Source organism: Petaurus breviceps, unplaced genomic scaffold, assembly GCF_028583685.1.
Source record: "Petaurus breviceps papuanus isolate PSGF00001 unplaced genomic scaffold, PetGlider_PUasm1.0 551, whole genome shotgun sequence".
Lineage (NCBI taxonomy): Eukaryota > Metazoa > Chordata > Mammalia > Diprotodontia > Petauridae > Petaurus > Petaurus breviceps.
The window spans coordinates 27271153-27297594 of record NW_027186372.1 but is presented as its reverse complement, the minus strand read 5'-3'; the positions used below and the strand labels follow the sequence as shown (position 1 = coordinate 27297594).

At 37.9% G+C, this 26442-nt stretch overlaps 1 protein-coding gene across 3 annotated transcripts in view; it reads left to right on the top strand.

The window, feature by feature from the left end:
• SGCD (sarcoglycan delta) overlaps nt 1-26442 on the top strand; it is a 562593-nt gene that overhangs the window by 53426 nt on the left and 482725 nt on the right. For all 3 annotated transcript variants that reach the window (XM_069102511.1, XM_069102512.1, XM_069102510.1), the window contains one exon: nt 13527-13715. In XM_069102511.1, coding sequence (XP_068958612.1) covers nt 13527-13715 — 189 coding nt within the window. The remainder of the gene's footprint in view (nt 1-13526; nt 13716-26442) is intronic.

The window sequence follows — 26442 nt, the reverse complement described above, 5'->3', positions numbered from 1 at the left end:
AGGAAGGTGTAAGAAGGAGAGCCAGAACAGCTGGGAACAAGCAGAGTAGAGGCTGAGCAGCTAGAGTGAATGACAGAGGAACATTTTTGCTTAAGAGGGCCCGTTTTGTTCTGAAGGCCTGATGGAGGGAAGGCTTGGGAACGTTCGTGTTGGCTGCATTGGTTATGTGTACCAACTTCTTGGTTGCTATGATGAATTTGGCTTTTTGGTGTTGGGATTTGGTTTTTCTATCTTCCATATGGAGAGTCTGTTGCATTTTGTGATTCACAACTATATCAGCATATTCATAGCCACCATGGATACTGTGAATATTGCATTGGCATCATAATGATGGAGGAGATAGAGGGTCATAATAGGATCTAGCATGGACAGGTCTTATTGTTTTCCCATCTTGGATATCATAGGGAGGGAGCACTAGAGTTTGTCCTAGATCCATTCTTCTCTCACTTCCCACACCTACTCTGAAGCAAGGGCTATGGAAACTTCCCATTAAGGGGAAAGAATTCCAAGGACCTTGGATTTAGAACTTGATGGGATTTTAAAGATCATCTAGTAAAATCCCTCCATTGAACAGATGAGGAACTGAGTTCCAAAGAGTTCAAATGACTTATCCATAAAGACACAGGTCATAAGAGTCAGAGATGACATTTGAACAAAAATTCTCTGACCCCAATCCTGTGCTCTTTCTACTGTCTGTACTATACCACCTTCCTTGTGGCAAGAAACAGGTTGCTCCTAGACCAAAGATAGCCTACCACACAAAAGACTAAAACTGGAAAAAAAAATGCTTGGTTCGTGCTCGTTATTTTTCTTTTTTTTCCTTTTAAATTATTATACTGGCATCACAAAAACCTATACTATTATGATAATTTAACTACTTGTGTTCTAGTCTGGTTGAAACACTCATCATTTGCTCTAGTTACCATATCTATAAAATGAGGGGTTTGGACTCAGCAGTGAGGGTACTTCCAGCTTTAATAGTTTATGAGTAATTCCCAGTCATTCTATTATAAAGAAATCCATGTACACCAATGAGATCACAGATATAATTTGAAAGGATGAAAAAATGAAGAGAGAAAAAAAGAAAGGAGAGAAAGAAAGAGAAAGGAAGAAAGGAAGAAGGAAGGGGAAGAGAGACAGAGAGAGAGACAGAGACAGGAAGAGAGAGGGAGAGACACAGAGAGAGAGAGGGAGGGGGGGGGCAGGGAGGGGAAGAAAGTAAGGAAGGGAAGGACATTACACTGGAATAATTTTGGAGTTATCTTTCCAGTGATGAGCATAGATTTGTGTTAATTCATTTGTATTCTTGCCTTATCCCTTTATGATACCATGTTTCATTTTAAACCAATGAACTTTGGGCCAACCAGAATCAGAACTTTAAGTCAAAAGGCTAGGTCCTAATTGAAGAGATCTCAGTAATGAAATACTGGCAGGCATAGTTGAGGCTAACCGTTGAATATTTAGCCAGTGGGAATAAAGAGGATCTGGCCCAATTAAATGTTTTCCGCAGATGCTTTGGCCATACTCAGCAAGCTTTCTAAAAATGTAATAAAAAAAATAGTGTATGTTGGATTTTTTTAACTCTTAATATTTTGTCAAAGAAATGTCTTTCTCCCTATTCCTATAAAGAATTGATATCCAGTGCTTCAGGGAGCTCATTCATAATACAAAATCCTGTTGGTGTGGATCACAACCCCTCCATGCTTTAATCAACAATGTCATGAGTCAAGGAGGCCAAAAGCTTGATCTCCTTGTGGCTACCTCTCTAGTGTTTGGACTCTACAAACCTAACTAGACTGGCCATCAGATGAGAGACAAATAGTTATAGCAATCATAGATTTTGAGCTGGAAGGGATTGCAAAGGCCATCTAGTTCAACCTCCTCCACTGCTGATATCATCTCTGAAGCCTTTTCACTTCATCATCCATGTAGTTCACATATAACACATTATGTTTTATAATGTATTTTCTTCTCAATATAAGCCAGGCAGACTTTATGTTATTACCCCTGTTTTCAAGATGAAAATGCTAACTTCAGAAAGGTGGTTTTACTCAATAAGTTAGTGCCCAAAACAACTGTAACATCAACTTCCACTGAAGTATGATGTTTGATTTTTCAGAAAGGATATTGTGCTTTCTGTTGTTTATTGCTCAGGGATACAAACTCTGGCTAATAAAATGCTGAGCTTAACACTGTATAATTGCTTAAGGGAAATGTTAGAATATATTAGGGAGAAGGACTTCAGGAGAGCAGTTTAGACCTGCAAAATAGGAACCTTTGAATGACTAATGGAGTTCACAAATGAACAAACAAACATGAGGGAAAGCTGGTCCCCATTCATGTCTCTTGACTTCCAGTGCTTGTAACTCTGGAGATTGTTCAGAGTGAATTCCCCTTGCTGATATCATTCTTTCTCTCTGGTTGAGGTGAGGTACTTTATCTCACTCCCGTCAAGGATCTCCTTTTTGTTGTTCAGTTATTTTACTTGTGTTCGGCTCTTTCCGACCCAGTTTGGAGTTTTCTTGGCAGAGATAATAGAGTGGTTTTATACTTCCTTCTCCAGCTTATTTTACAGATGAAGGAACTGAGGCAAACAGTGTAAAATAACTTGCCCAAGGTCACATGGCTTAGTAAATATCTGAGGTCAGATTTGAACTCAGGAATATGAGTTTTTCTGACATCAGGCCCTGTACTCTATCTATACCCTGCAACACCTAACTGCCTGAAGATCTCCTTTACAATGATTCATTCTTTGGTCTCTTCTAATCTGTATAATTTCCATGACTTCTCTCTCCCATTTTGCTTAAATAAATAGGTTTATCCATATTCTTGATGTATTTTGTATAAGCATCATTTGGTGGAAGGCAGCTAAGCTGGTAATTTTCAGTTAACTACAACCTTCTTCTTGAGGATGATCAAGGAAAGTGGTATGTCTACTAACCCTCCCAAATTGTTTGACCCATAGGCTTACAAATATTTGTGGTGTTGTGGATAGATTTAATTTTAGAATTGTACCCCCTCTTAGAGATGTCAGAGAAAGGGAAAAGATCTAGCCATTGCCTCCTTCTTTGGAGGGGAATGGGCCAGACCCCAATCAGTTATCTACTAATGCAATCTTGATATTTTTAGAAAACACACCCATATACCTTACATGATATTTATACCACATCTCCTGACCACACATCCAGTCTTTTCTTCAATTATGCCACCAAAATTTAAAATAAAAGACCTGTGAAGTATAACAAGTATTATGAGCCCAACTGTGCTCTAAACATGGAACAGATCATGAATTACCATAGCATCCTTTCATCTGGGTATCACTAATCTTTGTCATTGTTATTTTAGTAAATACTTCAAGTTGCATAGAACTTGCTGATTTGCATTGTTAGAGGATATTTCTTACTTGAAGCTCTCTATGTCAATGAAATCAAAGGTCAATTTAAACCAAAAGAAAAAGAAGCTTGCCTCTTCTGCTTTATGAAGGACTAAATTCTGTTAGTTTATATTCTAGTCCCCTCCATGGATCTGTGACTTCACTGATAAAGGTATTCTCTCTGATAACAATAATCCTAAACTATCCAAGCCTTCCCTTTCTATGAGACTCTTGTCCCTCTTCTCAAATAAATATGCCATAAGGTGTTCACCCAATGTGCTACGTTTTCTTCTTGAGTCCTCTTTATATTATTCAGATATCAATGGAACATTTTACCATGTGAACATCCCATCATTTTTCTAATCCCATATATTTCTGATGACATCATTTATTCTGTGCCTCCTACATCATCCCTTGTTTAAACTGTACCCCAGACTGCTGATGTCTCCCTAACAAGCTGCCTCTCTACTATGCTCTGAGTGATCCTTGGTATGCATTCTTTATTGCCTATGGCATTCCATGAGTAAATAACATCACTGGGGCAAGAATTTGTTGTTGAGAAGATGGGCCTTTACTTCTGAGAGAAAGTAAGCTTCTTGAGGGTATGAAAAATGTCATTTTTATCTTTGAATCCTGAGCACTGAGAGTACAGTCTGGCATAAAGTAGGTGCTGAATGTTTCAAAGCACAATCCAGAAAACTGAGGCATGGTACATATGACAACTCTTTTTACTTGAATATTTGATTAATTAAAACTCTTCATTCCTTGACCATGCCAGATAGCAGAGCTTACTGTAATGAATGATTTTTTCCCCCTGAGGAAAAATGTTGGTCCTTCTATCAAAACTGAAAGTGCTGATGGGTTTATTACATCCTCTATGTGCTGCCAAACAATAGAAATACCAAAGTAATGCCTTTTATAAATGTCTGGAATCAAACATCCCCTGAAGCCATGTGGGTCTAGATTCCCTTTGCCAGCATTTAAATTGGAAATAGATGCAGAAATTAATGTGGTTAATAAAAGATTGCTTATGTGCCCAGATGTCCAAAAAATGACTCAGATACAATAACCTCTAGAAAGAGAAGAATGAAGGTGTGGGCAAGTGTTTACTTAATTCAAGTCCAGCATTAGTGTATTTGCCTATGCATTTTTTTTAGTTACATATTCATACTAAGGGAATTTATATGATTTGTGCAGGCTATTACAACATACAACAAATAGGATGCTAGCCTATTTTAAATGACTGCTTTGGGTGACTGGAGAAGCACAGCTTGGGGTTCTTTAAGCCAATTTATTTCTGCTTCTATGTTTTAAAGTAAATTCTTTACGCCCAGTAAGGCTAACAAATCATTTAATTTTTTTCCCCATCCAATCAAGTTGTGAAGCCTACTTTATAAACAATTAATATCCCATTGGGGAGCCTTCAACTGTTCTTTAATTGCCAACATGATCAAGTCCAAACACTTTAGCCTGGAATTCATGGTCTTTAAATCTGGACACAACCTGCTTTTCCAACCTTAATAAAATCAACTCAACAAACATGTATTAAAGTTCTACCATGTTCAAGGCATTGTATCAATCTCTGGAAATAGAAACACCAAAATGAGACAATCGTCATTCTCAAGGAGTTTCCACTCTACTCACAAATCCTGTTAGCTCAAGAGAGCGGATTGTTAAATTTTCAGCGTGATCATTTACACCTTGGAAATAATATTTACCTATTAGCAATCACCTTCCTGACAGTTCTGCTGTAGCCCCACTAGTCATTCACTGTCTCCATCTGCCTTTTGTGATTACTCTAACACTTTGCTGACATTGTTTGAGCTTATTGTGGATGATAGAGGCAGAATCAAGGATTCACTGGAGCCAATTCCAATAGACTCAAAAGAGCTGATTGTTAAATTTTCAGTATGATCATTTACACCTTGGAAATACCATTTACTTATTAGCAATCACTTTCAAATTAGGGATTTTTAATTTTTTTTGTTGGATTCTAGGCTTAAGAAAGTTATGGGGGAAATTTAACAATATAGATGAAACTTCTTTACTGGCTAGAACTCTGATCTCAATATAGTAATATGCAATTCAATAGGAATAATTGTGAAGTCTCACACCTGGGTTCAAAAATCAAAAAGTTTGAAATATGAGAGTCATGATTAGACTGCAGTTTGTCTGAAAACATTTGGGGTTTTGAATGGATTGTAACTTGCATCGCACTGCTATGCAAAGTATCAGGCAAAAATAAAAACAACAGTTAATGGTAATTTAGTTCGTATTAATTAATAAAGACATAGGTTCCAGGAATAAAGATGTGATGGTCTCCTTTACTCTTCCCCGGTTATTTCACTTCTTGAGTATTAGGTTCAGTTCTGGAAGCCATTATTTATAAAAGGTATTGCTAATGGACAGCTAAGTGGTACAATGAATAGAGCATTGAACTTAGACTAGGAAGACTGGAGTTGAGTTCAAATCAAGTCAACACTTACTAGCTTTTTTATCCTGGGCAAGTCATTTAAATGCTACCTGCCTTAGTTTCCTCATCTGTGAAATAGGGATAGTAATAGCATGGCATGTACCTCTCAAGGTTGTGAGGATCAAATGAGATAATATTTGTAAAAGAGTTAACACAGTGCCTGCCATGTAGTAGATGCTATATATACATGCTAGCTACTATTACTACCACCACTAGCACAGCCACCACCACCAGCAACACTACTACTACTCCTGTTGTTATTAGCTAAAAAGAAAATCTTTCAGAGAAAGATTGTCAGGATAGTGAAGGTCCTTTAGTCTATGAAATATGGTGATCAGTTGAAAGACCTGGGGATATTTAGCCTGGAGAAGAGAAGGCTTAAGAGCAATGTGATTACTATATTCAAAAGATTTGCAGGGCTGTCAGGTAGAAAAGTGATCTGACTTGTTCTGTTAAACACCACTGATTTGAAACTAGTTAACAAAACTAGTAACTAGTTTAACTATCTAGTGTTTAACACTAGTTAACTAGTAACCAATGCCTAGTTAATTAGTGTTTAACATTAATTACTAGTTAACTAGTGTTTAACATTAGCTACTAATTAAACACTACTAGTTTGAAACTATCAGCCTAAGTAGAATTGTAAGGAGCTAAATGTAGGATTCTTGTCAGGACCCTCTGAACAATTAGACTTTTCTCAAATTAAAATTGGCTTCCTCTGGAGCTAGCACAGTCCCCCGCTCCTTGGAGGTCTTCAGGGAGAGGATAGATATTCAGATGGAGCATGCTGTAGCCATTCCTTTTCAGGTATTGGTTGGAATAAATGGCTACTGAGTTTCCTTCTTGTTAACTCTGAGATTCTCTGAGTCTGATATTGAATGTTCTATCTCCTCCTCTACAAATGCTAGCTATCATTCAATGTCCTGCTCGAGCCCACCTACTTCATGAGGCCTTCATCAAATATCTTAGTCTGGAGTTCTTTTGCCCATCCTTGAGCATTTATGACATTTGTTTTCTGTATTAGCCATTTTTACCTATCCTATATTGTTTTATGATATTAAATATCTGAGTCAGTATTGTTCAATAGATAAGAGTGTTAGATTTGTAATTGTTTATTGTGATGTTAGGGACCTTAGTCTCCTCATCTTTAAAATGAGTAGGTTGAATCAAATCAACAACACAACAGTTTTTCTGTGGGTATGCCTCAACTCCTCAGCAAGTTTTAAATGTCCTTGAATGCAGTGGATATGCTTTCCATTTCTCAATATCCTCCTCTCTCCATATCTAACACATAATGGGTATTCAAGTAATGCTTGATTTGATTAAAAAGTTAGACTTGGGTTCAGCTAAATCTCAAGAAAAATGGAATATTCCCTAACATTTATTTGTGAAAAAAATATTGAGTTTGGGTGTGTCATACTAAGAACAAACTAATCACTCATCAAAAGAAGTTCATTTCTCAAAATTTCCTAATGCCATATTATCATTTTTGTACTCTGCAGAGACTGCCTCATAATATAATTACTTATGTATGTGTCCTGGCCCCCTTCCTTACCTGCTCTTCCCCTGAAACTGTCCACCCATTTACACACACACACACACACACAGTATAATGTAAACTCCTTGAGCGCAGGAATTTAATTGATTTTCATCTTTATCTCCAACTCCTACCATAGGAGTTGTCATGGTATAGATTCTTAAGAATGTTTGTTGAATTACATTGAATTGGCTTTCCAGAGGCATGCCAGTGGGTACTTATTCTCATACCTACCTTATTGTAGTGCCGATCATGGCTCATAAAATTTTCCCCCCAAATCATCAGGAAATTCGATGACATTGGTTTGTCTCTAGACATCTTTATTGGATTTTTTTTATCATTCCCTGAAAACATTCTTGCTCAGTAAATTGATAGTGCAGACATGATTACTGTTTGCCAGATACACTCCTAAGTTAGGAGAAAAGAATACGAAGTCACATTTTTAAACAAAAAGCATATAACTGAGGGAAAAAGGCTACTAATAGCATTGTGGATGGCATAGACTGATTTAGTGATGTAGGTGCTGAGAAGATAGGTTTTTGCATGGAGATTTTTCGTGATCTTTCCCCATTCCAAATTAACATACTCTCCACCCCCAATGATTTTGTATGTGTTTTGTACTGATTTATTTGTGTGTCTGTGCTGCTTCCCTCCAGAAGAATGTAAACTTACAAAGGACAGGAACTCTGTTTTATCTTTATCCCCAGAGCTTAGTTCTAAGGCTGGCACATAGTAGGTCCTTATTAAAAGCTTCTGAATTGAAACTATGTGTTTTGAATCTTAGAATCCTGGAATCTCATACTCCATGGAAAATAATTCATGTGAACTTGAAGAGCTGAAACCACGTATGCCACATATTTTCTTACTAAAAGTCTAAAGAAATAACAACTGACATAATTACATTAAGATTGGCAGTTAGCAAGACACTGCTGATTTGGGGGAGAAGGGTCACAATAAAATGATGACAGAAAAAGCCAGATTATGGAATCATAGTAACATGGACCAGGAGACCTCAGAGGTCAATGAGCCTCATTTTACAGATGAAAGTACTGCAACCCAGGGAAGTTTAATGACTTACCTAAGGTCACAAAAAGTAGGTTTTGGAGGTTAGTAATCGTAGTGAATGCTATAACTTTTTGTTTGGTTTGGTTTTGTGATTGCATATCCCTATCTTCCAAAGGCTAGAAAAGCAGAGGCCGCTTATGGGCCCAGTCCCACTACTAATGCACACAGGAGTTTTGAGCTGCTCCATTGCTGACCTGAACTGGTTCATCTCTCCTTAAGCAACCTGGTTCCCACTTTCTCTTACTCCCAAGGGCATACAATAACATAACAAGATAATACAGACAGCAAATTGGCTTAAAGTACCACAACTCCAACCTCTTGAACTTACCAGCTTTAGCCTCCCCAATAGCAGGGATAACAGTCATATACCAACCACCACACACACTGGCTGACATTACAACTTTGATAGTGATGGGCATAGAGGACAATGTCTGCCGGGAGGCAAAAAAAGCCTTGGTGATAGCATCTTGAAGCTTCCATCTCCTGTTGGGAACAGCATGTCCCCTGAAGAAAGGCTGTTAGGACTGGGCCAGGCATCTTTTATCTGCCCCAGTGCAACCACTTCCATCTATACCAGGACAAGGCATCTTCCACTGCCTGACCAATGTCCAGCTGAAATGTAGAGAATTTTTCAATGCAAAAAAAAAGCTCAGGTCTCCAATCTCCTACTATACCTATCCTTTGAGGGTAGAGGAATGTCACCCTCTACTCAATGATGAACACTCTCACACCTGTCATACCCTTCACATCCTAGTGACTCTAAACTGTAGAGCATCATCAAAGCCCCATTCCTCTCACTAATCCCTGAGTCCTCATTCTCATTCTTTTCAACCCTCCCCACCCCAAAGTTTCATCCTACCTCCACCCAGTGCTTCCACTGTGCCACCTGGAATGCATGTTCCATAGGCAACAAACAATTTCATTTTAGATATTTTCCTCTCGAACTCCTTCCATCTCTTGCTGAAACCTGACTTCTCCCTGATAATTTAGCCTCCCTGCCCACACTTTCCAGCGCTAGCTACACCTTCACTTATTCTCTGCTCACTGGTTGAGGAGCTGGAAAGTTAGAATACACCTTGCTCACCATTGCCACTTCCAGGTTGTCTACCTTCCTCCATCATTCAGTAACCTCTCTTTGAGGTTCATGATATTCACATTTAACACCCAACCAAAATCCTAGTAGCTGTTGTCTACAGTCCCCCAGGCCATTTGTCTTTCTTGTTCAGTGAGTTAAATACCTACCTTACAATTTTGGTCTCCTTCCTAACTCCTGCTTTCGTACTAGAGGACTTCAACATACATATGGATTCTCCCTCAAATACTCTAACCACTCATTTCCTCAACCCACTCATTTTCTATGAGTTACTCTTCCACTCCACCTTGGCCACATGTAAAGATTTCTGGTCATACCCCTGATCTTGCCATCATCCCACAGGAGTACCTCTTCTTTGTTGAAGAATTCTAAAATCCTTATCCAACAATAATCATTTAGCTATGAACTCTCTCTCTCTCTCTCTCTCTCTCTCTCTCTCTCTCTCTCTCTCTCTCTCTCTCTCTCTCTGCCTCCCCCTATGTAACCCTACTTTATATCCTCACTATTACCTCCAAACCTTTGAATATCCCTCTGATGTCTCCCATGCACTTCCCATGCACTAGCCATTCTCTCCTCTTCATTCAATTCAACTATATACAGCCTTCCTTTCTTGAATCCCTAGTCCCCTTATCATGTCACCAATTATGTCTAGCCAAGCTTTAGCCTTGGATCTCCCCCACCATTTGTCTTCATCACTTCACAAAGGTAGGGAAAATCACACAGTCATTCTGACTGGGTCCACTACAGATTTATATTTTATACACTCAATTGGGGCCTCAGTGCTGCTAGGCAATCCTACTATATACCTCCCTAATCAACTCACTATCCCATGCTCCAAAGTAGCTCTTCCAAACCATTTCATCCCTCCTATAACCTCCCATTCTTCTCCATTTCCCCACTCTCTCAGCTGAGAATCTTGCTTCATATTTTACTGAAAAAAAAAATGGGGCTGTTAGCCATGAGCTTCTTCTTTTTCTCTTCCTCATCTCCCATCACTCTGATGCCTTCCTCCATTTTCTTCTACTTCACCACTATTTCACATGATGAAGTAGCCTTACTCCTTACTGAGACCAGTGCGTCTGCTTGTTCAAGTGATCCCCTGTACTTTTCCCCTGATCTTTCCTGGTAAAGCAGATCTAAGAACCGGTGCTAGCAGCCATCCTGGGTATGCCAGTGTGGTTACTGCTATAGCCATGTAGCTACCTCAGCAGACATCTTAAACTGAATATGTCCAAAGTAGAACTCATTCTTTTCCCCAAAACACACACACACACACACACACACACACACACACACACACACACAGTCCCTATTATTGAAGAGGGCAACACCATGCTTCCAGTCCCTCAGGCTTGAAATCTGGGAATCATCCCATACTTTGCACTATCTCTCACCACTCCTCCCTGACTATATCTGAGCTGTTCCTGTGACCTTTGGATTTCACCCTTGCAATACGCTCAAAGAATATGAATTTTGAGATAGTGCTTTCCTTTATTACAACAGTCTTCTCTGAATCCAGAAATCTATAAACCTCAACCTTTACAAGAATATGACTGAAGCTATTCTCTGCTATAATTCCGCCTCACCCTGTATACCAGTTCTCACTCTGCACAGTTCTATATGTGCTGCTCAGCTCCCACTCCTTGGCCTTCTTCATTTACCAATGTGCTCGCTCCCACCCCCTCCATGAAACTTAAAGTTTCACAAAAAGGAATGTAGCTATTAGCCTTGGAAAGAAAGCAGCAGGGAAGAGAGAATTCAAGTAACTATTACTTTAAAGAATATGATAACAGTTTTACTGAAATGGTTTGAGAATAGCAGTTTTGTCGAGAGATAAATGCAAATCAACCATAATCAACAGAAATGTCTTCGGAGTTCAACCAATCAACAAGCATATATTAGAATCTACTTAATGTCCCTTGAACTGAGCCAAATGCTAGAAGATGCAATATACTTATCAATCCAGTAAGGGAGAGAAGTAGTGTATATATGAAAAAGAGGGCAAGAGAACTGAATAAAGGAGGCAAAATGGAGGAGTCACGAGCAACTTTTACGCTGAAAACTTTGAGTATAAGTGTGAGCAGAAGTAGGGAAGTTTGAAAAGGGGTTGCTTTGGGAGTAAAGATAAAATATTTTGTTCTGAGTATAATAACTTTGAGGTACCTACTTAACAAAATTTGAAATGTTGAATAGGTAGCCTGTAGAAATATGTCAAATTTGTTTTTTTTTTTAATTTTTTAACAAAGATCTAATAGGTTCCAGTCCCTTCTCCTCTCTGATGCTTAGTTTTCTCCCTAGAAAAATAAAAGCTCCTATGAATACTGAGCTCCTCTCAAAGTTGGAGCCTGTAGAAATCTACTAAAATGGAAAATTAAGGGGAGAAAACTTACCTTGACATGTACTTCCCTCCTTGTTATGAAGGTAGATTAAACATGTAGTCCACATTCCATGGCTAGAATACTGCACTAGATAACATCACTGAGTTTATTTGTCACAAGAAAGAAAAGAGTTGTTCTTTCCAGGCACCCTAACTTTCCCACATGCTTTCTTTCCACTTCTGAGAGAAGTTTTTCTTTCCTCTTAATAGATGATGTTGCCTTTGTGCTCATGCCTGCAAAAGGGAGCCCCACAAAGCAAGTGCAAGAGATGGAACAATGACATTGAAGGCTTTTGTTTGGTGTAAAGCTTTCTGTTGGGTTTCACAGCTAGAACCCTTGGTATCTGAAGTTGGAGTTTGTATGGAAATGAATAAAGCTAAGAACATTTCTTTTCCAGCTGCCTTTGTAGCTGCGGAGAAAGACAGTGTCTGAGATCCTTATTATTTTTTAATGAAGAAAACCTCTGGGAAGTCTTATTACATCTCCAAAATGATCTGCTGAACTTAACTCCTTCCACCCAACTAATTTAAAATATCACCTTCAGGACTTTGTTAGATCCCTAAGCATTTCACTAGCAAATTCCAGGAGCAGCATGGTATAGTGGAAGCAGGAGTTAGCTGTGGAGTTACTGGATGTCAGTTCAAATACTGTCTCTGGCACTTCTTACCTAGGGGGCATGGAACAAAACCCAGAGCCTCATTTTCCTCATTTGTCTAATGATGTTGGACTAGATGGTTTCTGATTCCTTATGCCTTCTAGTTCTGGATCTATGATCCCATGATTCCATGCAACTTTGGAGTAAAAAAAAAACCAAAGTAATTCACTTGAGAATGGTTTCATGGGAAATTCACACTTACATTTCCCTTCTCTATATTCTATGGGGCAACTAGGTGACTCAGTGAATAGAGTGCTGGACTTGTCTTCTTGAGTCCAAATCTGACCTCAGATACTGCTAGCTGTGTGACCCTGGTCAAGTCACTTGACCCTGCTTTGCTCAGTTTCTTCATCAAAAAAATTACTTGGAGAAGGAAATGGCAAATCACTCCAGTGTGTTTGCTAAGAAAAACCCAAACAGGGTCATGAAGAGTCAGATGAGACTGAAGCAACTGAACAGCAACAATATTCTGTAGCTCTTTATGCACATACACATTCTATATCTCTATGTGTGTATCTGTATGCACATTCTATATCTCTCTGTGGGTACAGATATATATATATATATACATACATACATATATGTACACACATACATAAATATACTTATAATTGTACTGATGAATAACATAAGAAAGCTATAGCCTTAAGTCTGCCAAGGAAATCCCATGGACACTTGGTCCATGGGGTCATGAAGAAATGAACATGACTGATAGAATGAACAGCAACAATAACCACATTGCCTTAAGCCAGGCCACAGGGATTGGTAGAGTCCAAAGACAATTGAGGTCTTTTAGAATCACCCAAAGGAATAAGAACTCCAAGACAACAGCCAGCAATAGCTCTTCACTAGTTGACTTTTCCTGCAGTTTAATGTGTATATGCCTACTCTCTCTCTCTCTCTCTCTCTCTCTCTCTCTCTCTCTCTCTCTCTCTCCTCTTGTTAATTCCAGATGCCTCAGGAACAGTATCCTCAAACCAGGAACAATATGCGGAGCTCTGAAGGGCCGCAGGTGTACAAAGTAGGGATTTATGGCTGGCGGAAGAGATGTCTCTATTTCTTTGTTCTTCTCCTAATGATTTTAATCCTGGTGAACTTGGCTATGACCATCTGGATTCTCAAGGTCATGAACTTCACAATTGTAAGTAAAATCACCCAAATTTTCTAAGCTGCTGTGTGGGTTTTTCTAGGTGTGATGGGGGATGAAGGGTGGGGAAGATAGATGAAAACATGGAAGGTGGGGAGGACTATGGTAAAGTAATACCCATTGGGTTTATGATTTAAAATATCTGAACATTTGGTACTTTCTTCAAAGGCATTTCAGTCTTAGTTAAAGATGGATCACTTCCTGACCTTTGGTCAAAGAGCAAGAGTAGATTAAAAAGGAATCCAATTTTGTCAACTTTCCGCTACCAAGGGCTGATTATTTAGTTTATATATTTTCCGGTTCACAGACTTGTCATCTTCTCTTCCTCCCTTCTGCTACTTCCCTTTCCACCATTTCACTGTTCATTAGTTCTTCGACTAAGTGGGCAGGGGGAAAATATAGGAGAATGATATTCGAGCCATTATATAGCCCCACTTTTAAGCAGCTAGGCAAAAGGTTTGGTGGGATAAGAAGGTTGAAGCTATTGACTAAAATGAGCCTTTAGGGATTATCTGTGAATTTCAATTGTCGGCGCACTCCTGGTATCCCATTCCTGTGGATAATTGAGAGTCCCTTTGGCTTCCAGGAGAGCAATCCTCTGTACTCTTGCATGATTTAGACTGAAATGAGAATAGGATATTCATGTTTCATTTTGCAGGGATTTGCACATACTCTTCTTTGAAGTGTTTCTGGTGATTTGCACATAGGCAGTAGCAACTGCTCAGGCTGAACATTAACTTGCTCAGATTTGAGATATAGGAAAATGTGACAGAAGGATGGGGTTAGGGAGAAATCGATGATGGGTGTTTCTCTTTGGGTTTATATTGTATTATTTTCTCAAGGAAAGGCATCTACACTGGCAAAATAAGGAGTACCATGTACTGATTAGGTGATAGATGCAGTATAATCATGCTCTAAGAATGTATTGTTCCCATCATTCTTCATCTCCCATGGTAAGTGGGTAGGCTAGCAGAGAAAAATGTGTACTTTTTCATTTACAAAGAAGAATATCTAGAATAGAAAGGAATGAGTGTCTTGACATAGGAATACAATGTGAGAAACTCCAGTAAGAACATATGTTTGCCCCTTTTGGGGTTGTAAAAGTAACATTGCCCATTCTCACTTATGTATAGTTTCATTAGGGCCTCTATGAACTAAGGTTAATGGTACTTTTCAAAGCAACTAAATGGCTCACTTTTTTATTTTTATTATTGCAGTCCAAAAAGGTCTAGTAAGAATCGACCTCTGTTTTCACAGATTTTCTTTCTGAATAAAAAGCCAGCTTTTCTCCTCTTGGGAAAGGTGTACAGGTCAATTTTTTTCAATTATATGTGTTCAAGATAACAGGTACTGGAACACTTTGGTGATAAGTATTTGTTTAGAACACCTAGACCTCATGCCATCTGAAACAACTGAGGCTCTAGACTTTGGACATCATGGGAAAATTGAATTCTGACAGCCAAAGACATTGACTTACAAGATTCTGTAATTCATTAATATCCAGTAGATATAATACTCTACCAATATGGCTTATAGTCTGCATTTCCTCCAGAAGGTTTAATGGCAGGATATAAATGTATATCAGATGATAATTCATTCACAGTGTATATGTGTTCAGGGAGCAATCAGGCATTAAAGTAATAATCTATAAGAAATTAGCTATTGCCAGTAGTTAACTAAAGTGAATGCCAAAGTTGAGGGCACTTAAAGCTTTACCAAACCAGTTACTTACTGAGATGAGTATAGCACCATTATTAGCCATAATTGGTGCTTTACAATGGCAATAAATTTGAACAAATAGAGCTCAAGTGTTGGGAAATTGGTCTTGTCTTGCTGGTTAACATCTGATTTTTCAGTCAATCACAGTGTAAAGCATGTCCCTCTAGAATTATAATTCAAGCGTGCAAATAATAAATTTCCTTGAACAGAAAGATCTAAAAGTAAGAGTTTATGTACTAACTCTGCATTTTTAGGAGGAATCAGAGAAATGATTATATAGTTGGGTCCAGGTGTGTGCATGTTAGTGTGTGTAGGAATATGTTTTTTCTAACAAACTAAATCAGTCACTGATTTAGAGGCAGGGAACTTTCTTTGTGTATCTAGGATTCTTAAAAAGCCGGAATTGTGGAAATGACTAAGGAGTCAATTTACATGATGCATGGTAAATGCCACTGGCAGCACTGCAAAGGATTTAGTAAACTGGATTTTCACTTTGGTCTAGGAGCATAACACTTATCTCCAAAGCTCCCTGCCAAGAGGTGCCCTCCCCCAACAATGACATCCAAACAAATAATCAAGTTTGTTTGTCACAATTGGAAGATAAATGGAGACATTTTTCTGTATACTCTGCTCTTAACATAGGTTTAGGGTCCAAGTGCATGCATTAACAATGATGCTAGTCCATAATTAATTAACTGATTCTCCCTGGCTTGAAAGGGTCAATATATGTAGACCCATATGATTATATAAGATAAAAGTTGTACAAACGAATGTATCTCAGTTTGTGACGCTTTGACCTCTTACAAAGTGAACTCATACTCCCAATTGTGAAGCAGGCAAACATTGTCCTTCGTGCTCAATCTCCTCTCTTCCATCCTCTGATAAACAAAACTGAGTGAAAATGATTTAGGTTTAATATTTTAATGCATTACTTCCTGAGCACATAAATTTCACCTCTGATGGTTATTAACTGCATAACCTTGAACAAGTAACTTGACCTTCCTGGGCCTCATTTTCCTTATCTATAGAATGAGAACGTTGGACTAGGTGACCGCTGAAGTCCCTGCCTTCTCTTATCCCAAAAAAGTGGCAATTTGAGGGAAGGCAGGGTTTAAATGTGATAAATGGCCAACAGGGTACATATTCTGGGGTAGAAAGCCTTTGGCATTCCTCACATGAAAGCACATGAGTGCTGCCCATTCTGAGCATATGTTAGCATGGTTTGGCCCATGGAATCCTCTGGCTTCTACCTTAAATGCTATTTTATCTATCTATCTATCTATCTATCTATCTATCTATCTATCTATCTATCTATCTATCTATATCTATCTATCTATCATCTATCTATCTATATCTATCTATCTATCTATCTATTGATTTATTTATTCATCTATTTATTTATTTTGCTTTTTGGAGAGGGGAAGGTAGGGCATTTGGGGTTAAGTGACTTGCCCAAGGCCACATGGCTAGTTTTGTGTTAAGTGTCTGAGGTCACATCTGAACTCAGGTCCTCCTGACTCCAGGGCTAGTGCTCTTTTCACTGTGCCACCTAGCTGCCTCTTAAATTCTATTTAACATAGGGGATGATTGATCGTATATGGTAACAATCAATAACAAGCACTTATAAAATGACTATTTGTGATTTGGTAGGTTGTAGTCTAACCTAAATGCATGCAAAACCATGAACTGTTAGAGCTGTAAGAGATTTTATAAACCATGTAGCCCAAAGTCTTCATTTCACAGGGGAAGAAACTGAGCCCAAAGAGATATGATTTACTAAAGATCCTACAGCTAGTGAGCAGGAACCCTGGTGCTTACCCAAGGCAGAGTAGCCATTTAATAAATGCTGACTGACTTCTTTTGACTTCTGACTACCAGCCCAGTGTGCTTTGCATTATTCTTATTAAGACTTCAAATCATTATAAACATAAAACACGATTCCCCTTGTGGGGAGGGGAGATACACAGGTGTTACAATCTGTACATATTTTTGAACTTTTTCAATGTATGGATCAGTTAGGCTGATATTTTTCCCTCTTTAAAAGAAATATTTTAGTTATAGAGAATGACTCTCTTGAAAGGGGAGAGGTAGAGAAACTGAGGATAACCATGATGATCCAAAAGAAAATATCAATAAAAAATTTGTTCTAAAATATTTCAAATCAGTTTGGTATAGATATGTAATGTAATATGATATGATATAATATATAAAATTTATTCTTAACCACCCCCTGACAACTATAGGTGATGGGTATTATAATATTTTCTTGTATATATTTTGTTTATTCCTACTTGTTTGCCTCTTTTCTCCATTAGACTGTGAGTTTTTTTTTTGGTGCAGAGAATGTCTTTTGTCTTTTTTCTATGCCCTCACTTAGTGTCCAGTAAGCGCTTAACAAATGCTTACGGACTGACTTATTGAATATAACTTAGTGTATGTATGATTAATATGGCTTGAATTTATGGAGTTATTTTTCTAAATTATGATACATTTGCACTCTGTAAATTTGTAATGAAGGTGAGAGAAAGACAGTGTACTTTGAAACAAGATAATTAAAGGAACAGAAGAACTGATTAAAAGAAAAAGCAAAACCAGAGTCTCAAATATCTTTTTTTTTTTGTCACTGTAACTGGAGTTCAGCTTGATAGAGTTAAATGTACTTGACTTTCTTAAATATCATTCCAACACACTATTTTGACTTTCCATACCTATTTAAGTATTTTAAACATTTTGTGATCATATATAATATTTCTGAATGAAATTTAAATATATTAAAGTAAATGAATGGCAACACATACTTTTCCACAATTCATAATAAAATATGAGATTTTTTATTTGGATATTTCAATAATAAATGAAATGAGTGCTTAATGTTGATTATGAAAAGATATTTTTAATACAAACACTCCCTCTTGTGTATAAACCACCTGCTACGTTTTAATTACATAAAACAAGGAGGGCACCATTAGGTAGCAGAAAGAGATTAGAATCAGGAGAATCATTTTTAGCTAATAGACACAATTTCTCAATAATGACTTGAAATACTACTATTTGCTTTAATTACATTTTTCATTTAAAAATCCCAATGAATTCAATGTGACTCAACCTTATCTTCTCCAGTGTTGATCATTTATCTAGGATCTCCTTGAGGGATCAGAGATTTTACTTAAGGAAAAAAAAAAAAAAGGAATCGCAAACTTCCACAATCCAGTTCCAGTCTACTTGCTTAAAAACTGTCTAATTATTAATTTCAAAATCATTGTCTTTCAAAGTTGTTGTAATGTCATTGTTTCAGGAGGTGTTAAAATTATAACAAAGGGAGGAAACCTCATAACAAATAATTTTATTTCTTAGTACAACTGAGGCGTGGTCTTTTTTATTTTAATTTGCAACTAGGTTTTGATATGAATATATGTTGTCTCTTTTCAAGGGTGCTGATATTCAAGGGTGTCTTTAGGAAGTTCTGTAGCCACAGCATGAATGTTGGAAGGTATCAGTTACCCCTAAAACTATGTAACCTGCAATGACTTTAAGTCTAGGGTTCATGAGATAGGCTTACCTTTGAACTTTCTTACATATCCCTTGTAATATTCAAGGGAGAAGTATCTCGCTGTTGTCAATTTCCATATACCAAGAGACTTTCTTAGTCATCCCAAAAAGAAAATACAGGATGAATGTTTGAAAAAGTCACTCTGGAAATATGGTCCTCTTTACACTTACACATGAATGCTCACACACTGAATTTTCAGATACCTTGAGCCACCCCACAGTGAAGCGACAGTCCAGAGATGTCAGAAGTCAGGTTCTCTGCTTTCATTTGGTCATTTAAGCTTCTGTGGGAGAGAGTTGAGGCAGAAAAGTCAATGGAAGTAGCTTTGCATTTGATATCCTAGTACCAAGGCTTGAATTCTGACAACATTTCACAGGTGAGGGTTGGGATTAGGATTATTATTGAAAGTAGCTCTAAACTTGAAGAAATGGATATGTGTCCTGTTTTTAATATTTACCAGCTAGATGAACATGAAGGAGTTACTGTGATTCTTTGAGCTTCTGTTTCCTCATCTACAAAATGGGGAAAATATTGCCTGTAGTAGTTACACTTGAGGATTGTCATGAGTATAAAAGGAGAGAATGAATATAAAAGTATTTTACAATATATATATATATATAAATTTCAGTTTTGATTGATTAATTCATTTTAACCTGTGTGGCTTTGGGTAATTTTTATCGTTTCTCTGTGCCTTAATTTTCTCTTTTGCAAAAACATATTCCGTGGTTTCTAAGTTCTTTTGCAAATCTTCATCCCACATCCTGCGAAATGTGTAAGTCTTATGATGATGCTTGCTGGAGAGAGTAAGTAAGAGTCATTTAACACTATGGATGGATTAGTTTTATTCTTTTAGAACATGTGGATTAAATTGTAGGAAGAATATGAAAGATGAGGAGGCTTCAAATCAGTTGAGAGCAATATGATATCTTGGATAGAATGGAAATCACAACACCTGGGTTCTACTCCAGTTTTCACCATTAAACCACAATGAGTCTTTGGTCAAATCCTTCTTTCGACCTCAATGTCTGTATCTGAACAATGAAGGGGTTGGATTAAAAAAGTTGGGCAAGTGGCACACTGTTTTAATTGCAGTTCTTGTGAACTGAGAAGGTTGTATTATATAGTATCTAAGGTCTATTCCAGTCCTAACATTATTGGTCACTTCTAAATACTTCCTTGATTAGGCATAAGATATGAAATTTTATTCTTCTCCCTAGGCTCTCTTTAAATGGTATAGTTTCCTTTGTATATTTTCTTGGACCCCAGAGTCCAGACCACTTCTCTCCAATTATGTTCAATTCCACAAGCATATATTAAGCATTCTACAACTTAGAAACACAGAGCTACTGAATAGATTCATGGGACAATGGATTGTCAAGCCCTGTACATCGATAAAAACAATGTCAATTTCATCAACCAGTATACATTTATTGTACCAATTCCTTTATGCCAAACAATGGGGACACTGAAACAAAAATGAAACTGTCCCCTGACCTCTAGGCACTTACATTTCAGGCAGAGACAACATGAAACTATACAAGCATATACATGATATATACAAAATGAACGCAAGGCAGTTTTGGAAAGGTCAACACCAAGAGATAGAAGATACCAGAAGACTTCACATGGAAGAAAGCACTTGAGTAGAGACTTGGAGCAAATCAGAGATGCAAAGAATTGGAGACAAGAACAGAGTATGTTTCAGGAATGGTTAATGAGCAGTGCAAAGACACAGAGATGGAGTGTTTAATGTGAACCAGAGTGGCTAAAGTGTACAATGGGATAAGAGAAGTAGCCTGCGAGGTAACAAGAGACCAAGTTATATATATTTAAATGTCAAACAAAGGTGTTTCTATTTGGTTTCAGTGGCAAAGGGCATGTTAGGTTTTGTTGAGCAGGAGGTGACACAGACCAGCATTTTAGGACAGAGGTAGAAATGGTATTTAATGGGAGAGGCATTAGAGAGTGTGGCACTCACAGGAGTCAGGACAGATGTTGAATATCCTGTCCTGCCTGACCAGCAAGGAACAGGTTAGTGAATTCCTTGGGCTAGACTATTGAAAGAAACTATATGTTCGAGGTACATGTCCTCAACCATCTAGCTCATCTCTGCACAGACTCATTTCAAAGTTGAATAGGTTATTTCTTCCAGGATGAGGGGGCAAAGGTCTTTGTTCCTTGCTTATTGGCCAGTGTGGAGTGGAAGGGACAGCAGAGCAGCCGACCAATACCTGGTTCTGCCTGACACTCATTTCTGCTTTCAGATTGTGTGTGATGACTAACAGATTCAGTTCATCAATATAAATTTTAGCCACATTATTCTAATGCCAAACATATGCTTGCCTAAAAGACTATTTTATGGAGAACTCATACAGGACAAGTGCTCACATGGTGGTCAGAGAAAGCAATACAAGATTCCTCTTAAGAATTTGGGAATTGAGGGGTGGCTAGGTGGTGCAGTGAGTAGAGCACCGGCCCTGGAGTCAGGAGGACCTGAGATCAAATCCAGTATAAGACACTTGTCACACTCACTAGCCCTGTGACTTTGGGCAAGTCACTTAACCCCAATTGTCCTCCAAAAAAAAGAGAATTTGGAAATTGATTACATGACATGAGAGACCCTGGCACATGTCCTCATCAGAGAAGGTGCTGTGCTCTATGATCAAAGCAGAATTAAAATAGCTCAGAAGAGACACAAGATACACAAATTTAGAGAATCCATACAAATGTTGAACTGTTTGTCCCTGACCTGTGCTAGAGCATTCCAAGCTGGTAGTGGTCTGATCAACCACAGTTCAACACACTGTAAAGTGCTCTTCAAGAACGGACAACAAAAATAAATTTTAGCAAAGTATATAACTTTAGATATGGTCAATACATCTTGAAAGGGGCAAGGATGACATTTGGAAACTAGAAGTTTCCCCAAAACTGGGAGAGACAGCTAACACATTGGAAGAAACCATTCAGATCTAAAAAGATCTTGATAGGATAGATCATTGAAATGAATCTAATCAAATAAAAATTAATAGGGATAAATGTGAAGTCTTATACTCAGGTTAAAATTAAATCAATTTGTGGGGTAGCTAGGTGGTGCAGTGATTCCACTGGCCCTGGAGTCAGGAGGACCTGAGTTAAAATCTGACCTCAGACACTTAACACTTTCTAGCTGTGTGACCTTGCGCAAGTCACTTAACCCCAATTGCCCTGCCCCTCCAAAAAGAAAAAAAAAATCAATTTTATAAGTTTGTGCTTGGTGGCTAAACAGTTATCTGAAATAAGATTGGGACTTTTGAATGGCTGGTAGGGTCAATATGGGTTACTAATATGTGATATGGTAGCCAGAAAAGTGAATGGGATCTTAAATATAATTAAGAGCCAGTAATCAGATATAAAGTGGTGATAGTACCTCTGTGCTCTTTCCTAGTCAGACTAAACCAGGAGCAGTTTGTTCAGTTTTGGCCCCCACACAAGATAGAGCATTAATTAATTGGAGAATATCCAGAGGAATGTATATAGGAGAGTAAAGGTCTCAGGATTCATGTTATATGAAAATTGAAAGATAGGATCATTATCAAGTATTTGATAGACTGTCATGTAGAAAAGTGATTCTTTGTTTTTTATTTTTGGAGGGAGCAAGGCAGGGCAGTTGGGGTTAAGTGACTTGCCCAAGGTCACATGGCTGGCAAGTGTTAAGTGTCTGAGACCAGATTTGAACTCAAGTCCTCCTGACTCCTGAGCCGGTGCTCTATTCACTGCACCACCTAGACACCCCAAAAAGGGATTGTTAACCAGGAGGTCACAGACCCTAGGGAGTCAGTGGCTAGATTTCAAGGGATATGTGAGCTTGGGTGGGAAAAATAGATATTTTTATTTCAATATTCTGGGTTTCCTTTGAAGCCCTATATATTTCAGTTGATACATTTTAAAAATACATGCATAAGCTTCACCAGACTGCCAAAGGAATCCATGACCCAAAATAATTTTAAGAAACACTTGGCCCCAGAGAGCAGAATTAGAAGTCATGAGGAGAATTTGTCAAAAGAAAAAAAATGTTTTATTTCAGGAAAAAAACTTTGCAGTAGTTAGAACTTCTCCCAAGTGGAAGGGCTTTCCTCAGATGACGATAAGGTCCACACTTATTACATACCTTCAAGCAAAGGCTGGATACCACTTAGTGTTTATAATAGAAAGGATATTCTTGCCCAGGGACAGGCTGGCCTAGATGATCACTGAGGTACCTTTCAAATCTGAAATTCTGTGATTCTCTAAAGGAGTGATCCTCAAAAGTTGTGGTAGGATTTTCTGCTAAGTGTGTCACTAATTCTACAGAACTTTTCACTTGATGATTATGTATGTATGTTGAGATTGTGTGTGTCATGATTCCTCATGACAAAGTATCACGCTGATTGCTATGAGCAAAAATGTCTAAGAATTGCTGCTGCAAAGTTTCCAGGTTGGCTCCTGGCCTTTTTTTTTTAACAATTCTGAACAAATCCTTTACTTCTTTATGCTGTGCTATCTCATATGGGAAAATAAAGATGGACCAATGGTATCTGCTTATCTGACATGTGTGTTATAAAATTAGCCCCTCTTTGCATTTTGAATCATGGTAAGACCTTCACTATACACATCACAGTAATTACCCAACAGTTGTCCTCTTGAATTTATTACTATTATTAATATTAATAGAGCACTTTCATATTTGAATAACAGTCTATGTAATTTGTACCATTTGAACCTTTCAACCTGGAAAGAAAGATGCTATAGCATTTATTATCCTAATTTTACAGATGAGGAAAATGACCCCTAGAGAGTTTTAAGTGATTTGCCCATATAGTTCATAAACACCAGAGAGACAGATGAGAGATCAGAAGTCTTCCTCTTGACTCTCAGTCTAGCTCTCACCTAGGAAAAATCATTCACTCCTCAGCAGAAGACTAAGTGTTCTTAACTGCAGAGACAACGATGACGGAAACTTTTGTCAAAATGCTGCTGTTGCATTAGGCAGTTTATGTATTAACCAGCTTTGTTGAGTGGGAAATGTAGAGAGAGGCAGCAATGAACAGCAGCTAGGACTCTGGGTGTTATCCAGGCTTTGTCAAAGGAGATTGAACAGCTTTTTTTGTTACACAGAATTGGACTCGCTCTGGGCTAATCATGTCCCTTGACAAATAACCCCTCTATAACATTAGGAAAGAAGCCAAATAGAATACAGTTACCCTGTGACTGAAGAATTAGACCTGTCCCCCAGTCCCAGCAAAATAAGGGATCACAGTATTTATGACACTGAACCTGCAATCAGGAGACCATGACTCAAGTCCTTGTATGAACATTTACTAGCTAAGCAGCCTCTTGAGCAAGTCATTTAAACCTTTCTGAGACTCAGTTTCCACATGTGTAAAATGAAGATAATATTTATATTACCTACCTGATGGTAATGTGAAGAAAGCACCTTGTCAACTGCAAAGTGCCACATACATGGGAGCTACTACTGTTATTACCACTGTAGAGAACAATTTTAAAAATTGGTATCAGATGTGAATTTCACAAACATGCAGACGGTACAGCATATGTGTAGAAGGAATATCACCAGACATATTTTCTGTTAATGCAGCTGTTGGGTTTGGGTGCATTTAAATTGCACATTGACAGTATTAGAACAGTAATTTGGAGAGTAAAATACACATGACTGCCTACCTTCTTCCTACTGAAGCCTTCTAAGTCTTGCTTCTTAAGAGTTTCAGAGGACAAAGATTAGTTGTGAACTATGCAATATGAATAAAACCCAAGGAGATTTCCATCTGGTCTTGCATTTGGGTCCAGCCTACCTTTATGGCTTTGGTTCAAGAAATCTATTTATGAGGACTGAAGTAAACATTGCCAACACATTGACATTTGAAAGAACACCTTGAAAATTGTCAGTCTTCAACCAGAGCCCTCACATTGCTGTTTTGTAGAATTGATGGCCCAGTAAGACAAGGGAAATAGTACTTATTTGATATCACCCACTGCTGTACTATTACTGGAACCTGCCTTTTTGCTCCATCCATATAGTGACAACATAATGAGTAAGGAGCAGAGTGTGATTGTTGAGAAGAAGAAGGAATTTGGCACTTTAAAACAAAGGGAGACAAGTTGAGAGAGGATGCTGACATCAAATGAAGAAAAAAAAAGGTTTGGAGAAAAGGCATCTCCTGAGTAGAAAGACAAGAAGGAAAAGCAGATAAATGGGAAAGAAATGAGGAATAAGGGTATGATCACAGCCCTGGCATCACCACCAATGGAACTAATATTGCCTCTTTTACTAGTTGAATTAGAGCCTTCAAAAATAAAATAGGCCATGCTGTATATCCAAGTATAAATGCAAAAATTCCCTAGTTCACAGCCTGGCAAATAGGCTTTATTTTTCTAGCACAAAAGCTAATGTCTTTGGCTTTTAATACAAGCAAGCAAAATCTTTGCACACTCCAAGGTGTATTCTCTAGAGACTTTGCAAATACTGTTTTCAGGAGGACTTGTGGTCTTTCTTACAACTTTTGTCATTCTAAAATGACACAAGAAGGGGTTTGGAAATATTACCTCCAAGAAAATGGAGTTATGGAAATAGTATCTCGAATAAGGAGACATAGAGAAAATGTATAGAGAGTAATACTATTCCTCAAATTCTTACAATCTATTGATTTGAAAAGCCCCTCTTAACTCTAAGATATTATGATAAATACATCTCATTCGAAGCTTCTGCTCCACCTTTCACACAGTCTGTTATTATTTCTTATTCTCTCTGTTTTAGTATGACCCTTATTGATTCTTTCCCTGTGTTGGGAGAATCATTTATTGTTCTTTGAGAGGTTAATCGGCATCATGCCTGGCAGAGCCTTGATTACTCTGGAGCAAACCCTTTCTCCCTACATTGGCCAGCTGGTTGCTTTAATTACCCAAGTTCATTTTTATTTGTGCTGGAACCATTGTGCCATCAGATGCTTTGGGAGGATTTTGTTGGGTGTGTATGAGTGTGCATGTATGTGTGTGTGTGTGGGGAAGTTGAGAGGGATGGGAGAATGTTAATCCTTTGTTACTTGAATTCTGAAATAACTGATTCAGAAACTCACAGAGTCCTAGCTCAGTAGGGAGCCTATTTTCTTACATTAAAGGAATTGACTTCTGGTTCTCTGGAAGCTTACATGTTCTCAATAGTATAATAATTTAAAGGATTTTTTAAGGAAGAATGAAAATATTTTGATGTGCACAAGTCTCATGTCATTCATTGTTGCTGACAAAATTCATTGATGAAAAGTGAAAGGAGAATTAACTAATTGCTAAATACAGATTTTCCTGGTGACCAAAACCAGGGGTAAGCTTAAAAAATAGAAAGAATGAAAGAAAGGAAGAGAGGAAGGAAGGAAGGAAGGAAGGAAGGAAGGAAGGAAGGAAGGAAGGAGGGAAGGAAGGAAG